General features: G+C 49.7%; 2 protein-coding genes across 6 annotated transcripts in view; both read right to left on the reverse strand.

The window, feature by feature from the left end:
• The window catches only part of LOC123508113 (FK506-binding protein 3-like), a 119,107-nt gene that overhangs the window by 96,556 nt on the left and 8,975 nt on the right, over positions 1–13,576 (reverse strand). The window lies entirely within an intron of this gene.
• LOC123508112 overlaps positions 252–13,576 on the reverse strand; it is a 28,455-nt gene continuing 15,130 nt past the window's right edge. The window contains exons 1-2 of one of the 5 annotated variants that reach the window (XM_045261597.1): positions 4,987–5,473; positions 252–1,038 (exon numbers count right to left, since the gene is read on the reverse strand). In XM_045261597.1, coding sequence (XP_045117532.1) covers positions 489–935 — 447 coding nt within the window. In that variant the 5' untranslated portion in view covers positions 936–1,038; positions 4,987–5,473 and the 3' untranslated portion in view covers positions 252–488. The other 4 variants (XM_045261595.1, XM_045261598.1, XM_045261596.1 and 1 more) reach the window with 4 other exon arrangements.

Genomic DNA, 13,576 nt, shown 5'->3' on the forward strand with positions numbered 1-13,576 from the left:
CGAGCAGCGGCGGTTCACCCACCTGCGTGCTGGACACTGTCGGCGGTGGCGGAGGGTGGCGGCATGTCTGTTGTGGAAGCGAGAGAAGCGGACAGGGATGTAGCGATGGAGACTGAAGTGATTTTGGAAGCGTCGCCGCCACCAGGAGTCCACTTCTCGCTCAGCCTGGTGGAGATGGAGGTTCTCATCGTCGTGCTTGGTCTGGGCGCGCCGCGGGTCACGGTCTGGGTCAGTGGTTTCACTGTAGCGGCTGCCTCGCGCCTCGCATGACTCGTGACCGCCGCGGCGAGGCTCTCGCTTCCCAGAGACTTGGGACGGAGGCGGTTCTGGGATGCGGTGGGTCGCAAGGTGACGCTCGGTGCCTCGCTGGCCCGCACCGCCCCCGGTGGTAGTGACTTCGCTTCTCAGCTGTGCTATTCGATTTTCTGACCGGGACTCCAGATTTTGTGGAGGTTTTGTTCTGGCAGCCTGAGGCACTTTTGGTGAAGTCAATAGTGGGTCTCCTCTTCACGGGAGACTTCCCTGACGGAGGAGGCTGAGTACTCACTGAAGATCCTGTCTTCTCTCTGCTGACCCTCTTGGTGGGGGTGGCGGCGGGGAGGGGGACTACGTGCAGCAAGGAGTCGTGTGTCTCCACTGAGCAGTTTGTGTCTGTTGAAGCCGCCAGCAGAGATGCGCCGCTCTGCCTTTTCCACCTCGATCCCCGCGTCAGGTCCCACCCCGCGTGTCCCCAAGGAATCCCTCGCGGCGAGCGAAGACCTGACAGTGGCCCTGTCTTCCCCAGCACTCACAGAGGAGAGGCAAGCGGCCATCCTCGCCTTGCGGTGCCTGGCTGGAGGCGAGCTCTGGGCGGAGGCTGAGGCAAGCTGCGTCCTCATGGAGCCGCAGGTGGTGGTGATCACGTTGTTGTTGTCTGTCTTGCACTCCACGCCCATCACGGCGGCGGTCCTGGGGCGCGCCACTCACGCCTGTGGCGACCACTGGTACTTGTGGCTGTCTGTTTATCTCACTTGTCCACCTCGCATGACCCGCACAGCTCTGCAGCACCAAGGCCGTTACTACACACACACACACACACACACACACACACACACACACACACACACACACACACACACACACACACACACACACACCACTTTGAGATTAATTAGACACACAACACATCCGCCACCGTAAGTGCCAAACACACACACACACACACACACGCACACACACACACACACACACACACACACACACACACACACACAGATACACTTTGGAGGGCTGGGCTGCACGTCGCCTTCGATCACCAGCGCCACATGTAGTCCCAACACCCACAGCCACACTGACACATCCCTGAACCACCTGCCTCCCTCCCTAACCCAGGCTCACCACGCACCAGCCTCGATACACTATCAGGCTTAGCACGCACACACACGCCTCGCCCTCCTTCTCTCGCCGTACGTGCTCCTGTATCCTATTAAGATAAGGTGGTTCATCGCTGAGGGAGTGGCGGAGGGAGGAGAGGCAAGAGGTGTGTACGTGTCACAAGGCTTTCACTGTGATGCCACTAATATGTCCCGCAATGCTGCACGTTTGTTGTATCACTGCCTGCTGTCACTGCCGCCCAAATGGTCCCACGACAGCATCCTACCCAGCCAGCCAGGATATGTGCTCTCTCTCTCTCTCTCTCTCTCTCTCTCTCTCTGTAGCGCCTCCAGCCAGCACACAACGCACAACACAGCATCACTTCTTATGCCGTTGCTCTCTCTCTCTCTCTCTCTCTCTCTCTCTCTCTCTCTCTCTCTCTCTCTTCCTTAACACATCCCTCTATTCTTTCATTCACAAATGTATCCGCTCTTCTCTCTTAAACCAGCCCTCCGGTATCTCTCTCTCTCTCTCTCTCTCTCTCTCTCTCTCTCTCTCTCTCTCTCTCTCACCCCTGCCTTCCCAGAGGTCATCCTAACAGTCAGGTCTCCACTGCGCCACGCGGCCGAGCTGTGACCTTGAGGGCTTGCTGCTCCCTTCAGGCACGACCTTCCCCAGCCCCGCCTGCAGGAGTGACTCACCTCCCCTCACCCCCCTCCCCTCCCCCGGCAGTGTCGCTGACCTGACCTCACACACAGACACCCTCCCGTTTCTTAGTGCCTTGTCCGTCACACACATTTATATCCAGTCATTAAAGGTATAAAGTCTACGCTGATTATAAAAGCGCTATTGATTTTGAAGTGATGGAGCGATGCAGTGAAGTTTTTCGTCGTTGTAATTGTTATTGCTGTTATTATGTGGAATCTAGCACCGGTACAAAATGGAGTTAGGAAAATGTGAATGAAATTATTAGCTCCCTTAAGTGTTATCATCCTCACAAACTGATAGATGGTTCTTTCCTTCTTACTCTTCCTGTTTTTCCTCCTTCGCCTGTCCCCCTCCTCCTCATCCTCCTCCACTAAGAATTATGATGCAACAAGTAATGCTCGACCTCTGTCACCTTGTTACTTCCGAGACCTAAGGTAGATATAAACCTGTTGAAGTGTGTGCGTGTGTGTGTCTGTGTGTGAGTGATCTTTCTTCCCATCACTTCAGCTGCACATGCCCAGCTTCATCTGTCTCCCTACGCGTGTCAGTCCCTTCAGTCACTCCCTCTTTAAGCTTCCTATCTACACCCCACCCCGCTCCCCCATTCGCCCTAAAGCTTATATAGGAAACGCTCAATTTTCAAAAACTTAAACCTTAGCGCACATTTCACTCCCCCTCGTCCACTTCCCACGTCACTCTTTCACTCTTTTCGGTTTCCTCGTGTTTCTTTCTATGCGTTCGTCATCTTTAACTTTCCCTACTACAACACGCCTCGCTACCGGAACTGGCACGGCTACTTCCTGCGTCACTGACCGACTGACTCACTGGCGCCATGGAGCAGTCCATGGATGACTGTCACTGTTACTTCAATAAATGCTTCAGATCAGCTCACCGGTCAGTAATTAATCTTCGCCGTCTAGTTGGCCTTTTGTTTAACTGTCAGCATTAATTACCGGCAGTGTTTCAGCATGCAGGGAGTGTGGCGGTCTTTGTCTTGCTGCTCCACCACTTCACCGCGTGTTTCTCCCGATCCCTCCCTCCCTCTCGCCCTCGCCTCCTCGTACAAGCCTGCATGAGTTGACTGGGGACTTTTCTCTATTTACACAACTGGTCTCAGGCTGAATAAACATGATGAAATTCCCGCTGGTGTCACTGCGAGAAGACACATCACTAAGGACATAAAAATAACTCTTCATGAGACGCGGGGAGAATACTGGTATCGTGTACCGCTGCTGCACGTCATATTAGTGAAGTACGTCCCGCTGTAATGAGCCATGTAAGGACGCTGTAACGCTCCGCCGGCCAGTCACTTTAATTAATAACTCCCATCATGTCACGCGATATTTTTCACTAATTAAATCCACTTGCAACGCCACGCCCTTCTTTATACTCCTGCAGAAGGACAAGAGTTCAGGGAGGACTTGGAGGTTCCCGTGAGCAGCCTCCAGCGGGCGTATATTCCACGATGCCTTCCAGGAAAGCCTCCCCGATCGGGCTTCCCTCTCATTACCTCCAACAAAATTAGCGTCTTGGTTTGTTCCAACGACTCCATTTACTGATTACGATGCCAAGTTAATTAGGCAAGGCAGGTAGAGGCGCGTGTGGGGGCGGTGGAGATTGTGGCGTGTGGCATCCCGACGGGAGAGGCTGGGAAGGGACTAGGGGAGGGACTGGGGGAGGGAGGTGGATGGCCGAAGGTCCCGCTCATGGCATGCTTCACACACTTGGCCACGCACCTCGCCCGCCACCAAGGTCCATGTATCTGTTATCTCACACCACCCGCACACCCACACTGATTGCACGCCGCCACCAGCACACGGTGGGAAGGTCAGCAGCTAACCACTACTACTACGCCTCCACCTGCTACGACATTCACACGCTCAGTCACACAACGAGACGCACTCATGGAATCAAGCACACACACACACACACACGCACACATTGGTGGCCTCATCTGTCACTCTCGACCATTCCGGCACCACAGTCACTGACGGGATGAAGCTCCACACGCATCGCCTCGTCCACTTCCCGGGCACTTAAGGTTTCATTCACCGCACAGCTCCGAGCCTCCGTCCGTGCCTGGCCAGTTTGTTTTGGAGGTGCGGGTGCCCTACACACACACACACACACACACACACACACACACACACACACACACACACACACACACCTCCCGGCCACAGCACTCCACGCAACACACATGCAGCAGCACTAATGTTCCCACACCACTCAGATGCCACCAGTCCTGACGCCTTAACGGGATGCGGCATTAAGCAGTTAAATTCGGCAGCCGCAGCAGCAGTAATGTCATCATTTACACGGCAACCTCAAGCAAGACCCGAGGCTCCTTCCTGGTAGTTTTCACCGTGGCAATGTTCGTCTCACTGCACCGAACACACACTGCCACCACCACCATCACCACTCTGCGAACACACTTGTTGCACTTCACATCCAGGCACACACGGCGAGGCGCGGCACGGCGCTCCGAGCAGGGACACCAGCACACCAGGAGGGCGTGTGCACGACTGGCTGGCTATCCTCCTGGCGCGGCTGGCGAGGTGTGTGCGTGTGGTAGGACTCATGTCACACACACACACACACACACACACACACACACACACACACACACACACAGGTTGGTACGGGCCGCCCCTCAGGCCACACCAGTCCCCGTGCGGCACACACTGGTGGCGGCGGGAGAGCACCTGCCGCGGCCCACCAGCGACACGTTCAACAGGTCCAACACTGCTGCTGCTGCCGCCACGACCCGCCGCCACACTATGCGCGCTCACACACACACACACACACACACACACACACACACACAGAAACGGATTCCAGCAACGCAGCTCACTACCCGGGACGCCACGACTTGAAAATATGAGTATGCCTTCCCAACACACAGACACACACCCGCACGCTAACCGCGGCGACCCGACACCCAGCGCGGCGTTCCACGAGACACTGACAGAGAAGGCCCGCGCCAGCAGCAGCGGGTGTCGGGAGTAGCGTGACAGACACCGCTCAGCATTAAGACCCTTCTCGCTTTGACTCGTAATGACCTTATCTCTCTAATCAGCCGCCGGTTATCTCCACACGGGGAGTGAGTGCTGGGGACCCACGCTCTGATAACCTGCAAAACACCGCCCAGAGACCTTCCCGAGGCCCCGCCCAGCACACGAGGCCGCAGACGTGTGTTCTATGCTAATGGCTTTGTTATTTTAGCAGCGGCCTTGAAGTACGCGTTACGCATTTTGATCTGCATGTATAGGGAAGTTACGGGCTGTGACGCATCCGTTTTGTGGCGAAATGGAAGGTTTGGCAGCAGCGGGGGTGTGGGAAAAAGGATGAAAGGATGGGGAGAAGCAATGCCTTTGAGTGGGTGATTGCTGATAACACTGATAAAAGAAACAGAAGACTTGTCAAAACACACACACACACACACACACACACACACACACACACACACACACACAGACAGACAGTCTCCTTGGTATCAACACTTTTATTTTTCCTATCTGTGGAATGAAATGCGTCACGTGATCAGCGCGTCACATTCTCTGTGTGAAGCCTTTATTGTTGATGTTTGAGCCTGACACCACTCAAGGGAAGCAGAGGAAAAGAAGCGAAAGAAGCATCCCTTTGTGTGTGTGTGTGTGTGTGTGTGTGTGTGTGTGTGTGTGTGTGTGTGTGTGTGTGTGTGTGTGTGTGTGTGTGAGCGCAAGCACGTATTCACCCACAACACCCAACGATCGAGGAGAATTAAAGGCAAGTGTGTGTTGGACTGTTGCTGCTGTGGTGGTGGTGGTGGTGGTGGTAGCCGAACCCACCCACCTAACCAACCAACCATCCATCCATCCACCCGCCCACCCGCATCACACTGACCCACTTCCTGTGTTCGTCGCCCCCTCCTATACGCCCCCGGACACACACACACACACACACACACACACACACACACACACACACACACACACGGCACGCCCACCTACTCACCCACCCACTCACTCACTCCTCTGCAGACTCACCCATTAAGCCACCCACACTCCCTTTGTGATCCCTATTCCTACCAACATACGTCCTGTTATCCCCCTTCCTATGTAGTCAACGAAGCTCACGCCCTTTGCACGCCCTCCCCGCCCACGCCTCGCACTGAATGATGGGTGATGGACGCTGTGCTGATGGAACCGCTTGTCCTGACACGCACACACCAAATGACACCTCCTGTTAACCATTCTATCAGGAGAAAGGAAGGGGATGGGAAGGTTGTTAAAGGCGACCGTGCGAGAGGAGAAATGAACCTCCTATTGGTATTAAAAGAAAACGCAATGTGGTTGTGACTCTTAAGTGGGAGGTTGTGTGTCTGCGGTGAGAGGAAGGCAAGGCGAGAAGAGAGCAGAGGACAGGCATGATACTTAAAGGTACTTGCTTCGTGTTTAAATATAAGACTCGTATTATGAAGAGCTTTGTTCCCTCGCCAGGACTGTTTTCGGTTGCTACAGATGAATTTATTTTACTAATGGTGTAAAATCCTTATTAATTCATTCAATAGTGAGACCCATTTTTACCTTGATTTTTGGGTATGGGATGGTTTTATTTGCATTAGGAAGGGTCTATGGACGTCAGAACATTAATGGCCAGTCTTTACTATTCCCACATAAGTTTCTGAAGCTGTGGGAAATCGTCAAATAGTAACCAGAATGAATATGGAAACGCGGCGTGGTACTGAAGGGGTTAATTATCCTTTAAGACCTCAATATCTTCCATTCTGTTTGTTCTTCTTTTCCCTCCGGACTATTTTTACCACTTTTAGACCATAAATTCCAGTGAAAAGTCCACAAGGTGTAAATAAAAAAATAAAGAAAAACAAAAGAAAAAAAGGCCTTAATATCATCCATTTTTTTTATCTGGACAAAAAGAAAAAGAAAAAAAGGAAAGGCCATTGCTTTTTTTTCATCTGGACTAAAAAGAGAAAAAAAGTCTTAATATTATCCATTGTTTTTTCATCTGTAAAAGAAAAAAGGCCTTAACATTATCCATTGTTTTTCTTTTTCACCTGAACAAAAAAAAATAAAGAAAAAAAGGCCTTAATATTATCCAGTTTTTTTTTTTTTTGCTTTTTCATCTGAACTAAAAAATAAAAAAAAAAGAAAAAGGCCTTAATACCATCCACTGCTTTTTTTTGTTTTGTTTTTCACCTGGACTATTTTCAAAGAGCCGAGATGAATAGTTAGGCATTCATGGAGGCCTTCTTACTAATATCCCTTGTTAACTATTACTGCAATGGATGGATGGACACAGCCTTGAACAACCTAATGTCTTCCTTTATCTATTCTATCACGACTATTTCTTAAAAGGCCACAGAGATGAGAGGTCGGATTTACAATGGCATCTCCTTACTGGTGATGCAAAATCTTCTCAGCACTAAAATTATCAAGAAAAACACACACACACACACACACACACACACACACACACACACACTTAAAGACCCCCACTATCTTCCACTTCAATCTCTCATTATATTTTATCACTAGTATTTCCAAAGACAGAGATGATGAGTAAGATTTTCAATGGTGTTATTCTCACTAATAGGCAATCCTTGAGAACCATCACTAAACTAACACTTGAAAAGCCACGCAACTTCCATTTTGTTGGCCTTGTTGGATATGATGGGGCGACGAAATGTTTACAAATGAGAGAGAGAGAGAGAGAGAGAGAGAGAGAGAGAGAGAGAGAGAGAGAGAGAGAGAGAGAGAGAGAGAGAGAGAGAGAGAGAGAGAGAGAGAGAGAGAGAGAGAGACAGACAGACAGACAGACAGACAGACAGACAGACAGACAGACAGACAGACAGACAGACACGATACGATACACAAGTGACAAAACCAACGAGGAGGAAGTGTGCGTGTATCCATCACTCAAGAGTCCAGTGTCCAGTGTTCTGTGTCCCATAATGCGCAGCGGGCCGATCTGACGACACGCGCTCCGGGAGGAATGTGGACACTCGATCGCTCACAACAACTTATAGATATCTGGAGGGTTATCGGAGGCGACCTGTAAGTATCGTGTGTGTGTGTGTGTGTGTGTGTGTGTGTGTGTGTGTGTGTGTGTGTGTGAAGAATCGTCGGCATGAGATGAGGAGGACGAGAAGGAGGAGGAGGAGGAGGAGGAGGAGGAGGAGGAGGAGGAGGAGGAGGAGGAGGAGGAGGAGGAGGAGGAGGACAAGTGCTATCTGATATCGGACTTACAACTCCGTCAGACCAACCACACCATCCCCACACCTGCACACACACACACACACACACACACACACACACACACACACACACACACACACACACACACAGCACCACCACCACCAGCGTTCCTCGGGTCAACAAACATTTTCACTTCGATAAGGATTCGTTGCCCTTGAGTAGTTTCCTGAAAGTGGAAGACGGCCTTTCACCTGGAGGAGGAGGAGGAGGAGGAGGAGGAGGAGGCAAAGTGAGTAACAGGTGTTCTTTAATGAGAGGGCATGAGGAACAGGAGGGTTTGAGAAGTGTCAGTGAAGGATAGCTAGAGTGGCTTTGTTACTGCCCACACCTTCACCACCACCACCACCACCACTACCGGGGCGCCAAGTGATGACGAAACAGAACAAATATGAGCAAGGTGACTGGCTACAAATACTGCGATATATATACTTCTTTACGTTCCCTGCCCTGTGTGTGTGTGTGTGTGTGTGTGTGTGTGTGTGTGTGTGTGTAAGGGGGATGGTGAAGGGTGCATAAGAGCGTTTTTCCCAAGGTATGCATCGTCTTCCCGTCACTCATAACAACGGTGATGTAACACTATTGGATGCTCCCTTCTGTCTGTCTGTTTGTCTTGTGAAGTGATCTTCGGCAGCGTGTTTGCTAAGAGCTGGTAACACTGGCTAGGGTCGATAATCAGTGAAATGGCGAATGTATGTGAGTGGTGTTCATGTGGTGGTGTTTCCTTTGTGTATCTTTGTGTGCTGGTGTGTGTAACGAGCCGCGAGTGTCAGCAGTGCCAGTCATGTGCCAGCCGTGTGTCAGGCATGCTGTCAGCCATTCACGAGTCCATTTCCCAGTGTTTCAGCCCCGCACCAACGCTCTGACGTAATGAAACACTTGAAAGACAACTCCATCGCGCCTCTCTCTTAAGCAAATGTACAACTCCATGAGCGTAAGTGTATAAGGTAGCATAACATTTATTCATTTCCGGGAAGAGAGGAGAAAAACTGTAGTGGCGGTTGAAAAATGAGAGAAAGAAGTGAGCTGTAAACGTTATCAATTCACGAGTGTGTTCGTTCCTGGACTTGTCACGAGCAGGGGGAACCACAAAACATTTCCCCGATAACACGAAACACGGAACCCTAAGTCCACTTTACTTCACGACCGAGACTAACCTAACATTCCATTCTCTTCCTATCCCGCCTTTAAAATCCTCATATCAATACCCAACAGCAGAAAAACACCTTATTTTAGTTCACTCCAAGATCACAAGCAAACCTAACCTAACCTAACCTAACCTGACCTGACCAACACCTACCTTACTTCCCCCTCTTCCTATTATCCTCCATGATTCTCTTCAACCTTTTTCATCTTTCCCCACGAACAGTTAGACTATATGCATGTCTTTTCCTTTCCAATCCTCTTCCATCCTTCCCTATGAATACTTCCCTTCCCTTCTTCCCATATACCTCATAACATCCTTCCCATCTTGACCTTTCTATTTTCCCTTATTTCTTACCACCAATCCAGGGGGTTAAAACTCTTCCCTCTTTATAATCCCTTCCCTTGTTTTTCTAGATTCAATCTCATAACACTCCTTCCCGATCCTTTAGTACCATGATGCGTTCCCATATCCATTTTCGTCACTATTTGGTGATTTTACACATCTTCAAAAACTTAAGTGGGGGAGTAAAATAGTGAAGACTGTGGCCTTTAATCTTCTGACCTCCATAGACCCTTCTTAATGTCAATAAAATGGTCTAATTGTACACAAATTTCAAAGTAAAATTGTGTCCCAGTACTGAAGGGGTTAAAGTAGTGAGGACTGTGGCCATTAATTTTCTGACCTACATAGACCCTTCCTAATGTCAATAAGATGGTCTAATTGTACACGAATCACAAGGTAAAAATAAGTCCCGATACTAAAGGGATTAATCTTTCTACTCCTCCCTTATTCCTCCCCACCAATGCAGAAGCTAAAACTCTTTCCTCTTAATCATTTTCTCCCCTTTTTCCCCTTCCCTGTGAACACCGAGCAGAATATGAAGACAGGTCGTTGGGTGCAGCCGCTCTCTCCTTGGCTCCTCCCGCCCTAAGCTGCAGCAAAGCACACGTTACTCCCTCACCCGCTCCTCGCCTACCTCTGTCTCGCCCTCTCCCGACCACCAGGTAACGGGACAGCTGCCCTCCGATCACCCTCCTACCTCCCTCCCTTCTTCCTTCTCCTCGCTCTCCTCCCAGCGCCCTCCTACACACAGTCCTACGCCCGCCACATGCAGTTCTAGTCCTACCAGTGTTCCTCTGTCTAATGGGGTGTGAATGTGGTTGGTGGTGGTGGTGGTGGTGGTGGTGGTGGTGGTGTGTGTGTGTGTGTGTGTGTGTGTGTGTGTGTGTGTGTGTGTGTGTGTGTGTGTGTGTGTGTGTGTGTGTGTGTGTGTGTGTGTGTGTGTGTAACGGTAATACTGATAACAACAACGATAACAATGATAAAAATAATAACACTTCCACGTATAAGGATTCGAAAAGAAGATAAAAAAAAAAGGAACACTGGCTCTCTGTCAACATTTTTTTTTTTTCATCCTCTGCATTGGTATTACTCCTCCTCCTCCTCCTCCTCCTCCTCCTCCTCCTCCTCCTCCTCCTCCTCCTCCTCCTCCTCCTCCTCCTCCTCCTCCTCCTGAGTCTTGGCTCGCAGCCCACACTACACTTTTACACCTGCACACCCCTTCCTCCCCCTCCCTTACATTCCCTCCCCCATTCATCCCTCCACCTCCCTGACACATCCACCCTCCCTCACATACCTCTCTACATTCCCTCACCCTTTCCTCCATCCTTCCTCCACCAGCTACTTTTCCCATTCCTCATCATTCCTCCATCCCTTATCCCCTCCACCAGTGTCTGTTGTGGCATGTTTTGATACTGTGGAGCGTCAGTGGAGTGAGGTGGAGCAGGAGAGGAATGCCAGGGTGAAGTAGATGACGAATTTAAAGGTGGAATGGGAGTTAGTATAGTTAGAGGTGGATGAATTAAAAGCAGGGAAATACGTATGGATGGAAGTGGATGAGAAAATGCATGAAGTGGATGACAAAGGGTGGAAGAAGACGAGATAAGGGGGAAGAATGTGTATGGATGTAAATGGATGCCAAGGGGTTAATAATAGATGACGTAGTGGACAAGGGGTAGATGCATAGGTGGATAACAGTGACAGGGAATTTTAAGAAGATGTGGATGAGAATGGATGAATGACACAGGAATAAGAACACGTGACACTGGGAGAGAAAAAAAAAGTACATGGGAGTGAGTAAGAAGAGATAAATTGGTGAAATTAGGATGGATGAAGATAAAAAAAAAGAAAAAGAAAATGAAAAAGAAAAAAAAGAGGGAAGAATGTACATGGGTGTGATTAGTAAGGAGTGGAAGTATGGTAGAGTGTAGATAGGGAAGAAATGAGTGTACCTAGGTGTGGCAGGGTGTAAATAGGGTGGGAGTAGATAGGGAAAGAATGGGTGTATCTGAGTGTGATAGGGTGAAAGTAGGGATGGTGTAGATAGGGAAGAAATGGGTGTACCTGAAAGTGTGGCAGGGTGCAAATAGGGTGAGTGTAGATAGAAAATAAACATAACGGTAGGTGAAAGAGAGTGTAGAGAAGACAGTGTATGGGTGTGGGTGGAAGTAGGGTGGGTGTCCCTGTGTGTGGGTGCGCCTGGGTGATAAAGGGAAATGCGAGGGGCGGGAGGAAGGGGGAGGGAGATTGCGTGGGCGTCTCAGTCTGGCAGGCACGCATTTCAGTCGTCATTACCCTCAATCACCAATCCCTGACGAGCAATTAGAGGTAACACGGCGCAACTGAGACCCGCCCTGGACCAATCACACGAGGGGCACTCACCACCAATGGGAACACACCTCTCAGATGCCAACCACCAATCACAGAGAAGACACACAAGCAACATCAGCCAATCACGAGGGACAACATAATTTCACACACACACACACAAAAAGAAGCATAAAAAAAGAGGAAAACACATGAAAGAAAAGCTGAAAAGTCAACACACACACACACACACACACACACACACACACACACACACACACACACAAACAGGAAGGCAACGAGACCTGCTTCCCACAAACAATGGACGCTCGACACACACCATGACTGTCACTAATGCGTGGAAAACTGCCACTCAAGGAAATATGAGAGAGAGAGAGAGAGAGAGAGAGAGAGAGAGAGAGAGAGAGAGAGAGAGTGTGTGTGTGTGTGTGTGTGTGTGTGTGTGTGTGTGTTTTAATTCGTATCCAAACACACACACAATAAAAAAAAAAAAAATTTCAACATAACACATTCCTTATCACCTGTTCATATTCTCACTAGCTTTATCATTCTTCTGCTCTCCTTCCTCCTCGTCCTCCTCCTCCTCCTCTACTGCCACAAACACCCTCTCCTTACCTCCCTCCTCCTCTCCCACTCGCCTCAATAACACAACATAACATAACCTTGATCCGGAGATTCAAGGAGAGAGAAAGACGGAAAAATATATAAATGTGGGGATTCCAGAGTTGGAGGAGTAATGGAAGGAGTAAATTTGGTGAGATTAGGTGAGAGAAGGAAGGGAGAGAAGTAGGTATGTAGGTAGATGGGTATGTTGTGAGAGAGGGAGGGATGGAGGGAGAGAGGAGAGAAGCAAGGAAAGGAAGGAGGGAAGGAGGAAGGCAAGGGAGGGAGGAAGGAAGGCAAAGGAGGGAAGGAGGAAGGCAAGGAGGGGAGAAAGAAGGCAAGGAGGGAAGGAAAGAGGCAAGGGAGGGAGAGAAGAAAGAAGGCAAAGGAGGGAAGGAGGGAGGTAAGGGAGGGAAGGAGGAGGCAAGGGAGGGGAGAAAGAAGGCAAGGGAGGGAAGGAGGGAGGCAAGGGAGGGAGAAAGAAGGCAAAGGAGAGAAGGAGGGAGGCAAGGGAGGGAAGGAAGGAAGGAAGGCAAAGGAGGGAGGGAAATGTGGGAGGGAAGAGAAAGAAGCAGCGACGTAACACACTTCATATTTTATTCTTGCATCTTTTTCATATTTATTCTCTCTCGTTTCTTCTTCTTCTTCCTTTTCTTCACCACTCTGCATATATAGACAGATACACGAATAGGGAAGTGGACACACACACACACACACACACACACACACACACACACACACACACACATACAGACAGCAAAATAAGTACATGGATAGACACCCATTCCATTGTCAACAGAAATATGAAACCACAGACGAAATTTGTACTGGATAAAGAACGAAA

Source organism: Portunus trituberculatus, chromosome 24, assembly GCF_017591435.1.
Source record: "Portunus trituberculatus isolate SZX2019 chromosome 24, ASM1759143v1, whole genome shotgun sequence".
Lineage (NCBI taxonomy): Eukaryota > Metazoa > Arthropoda > Malacostraca > Decapoda > Portunidae > Portunus > Portunus trituberculatus.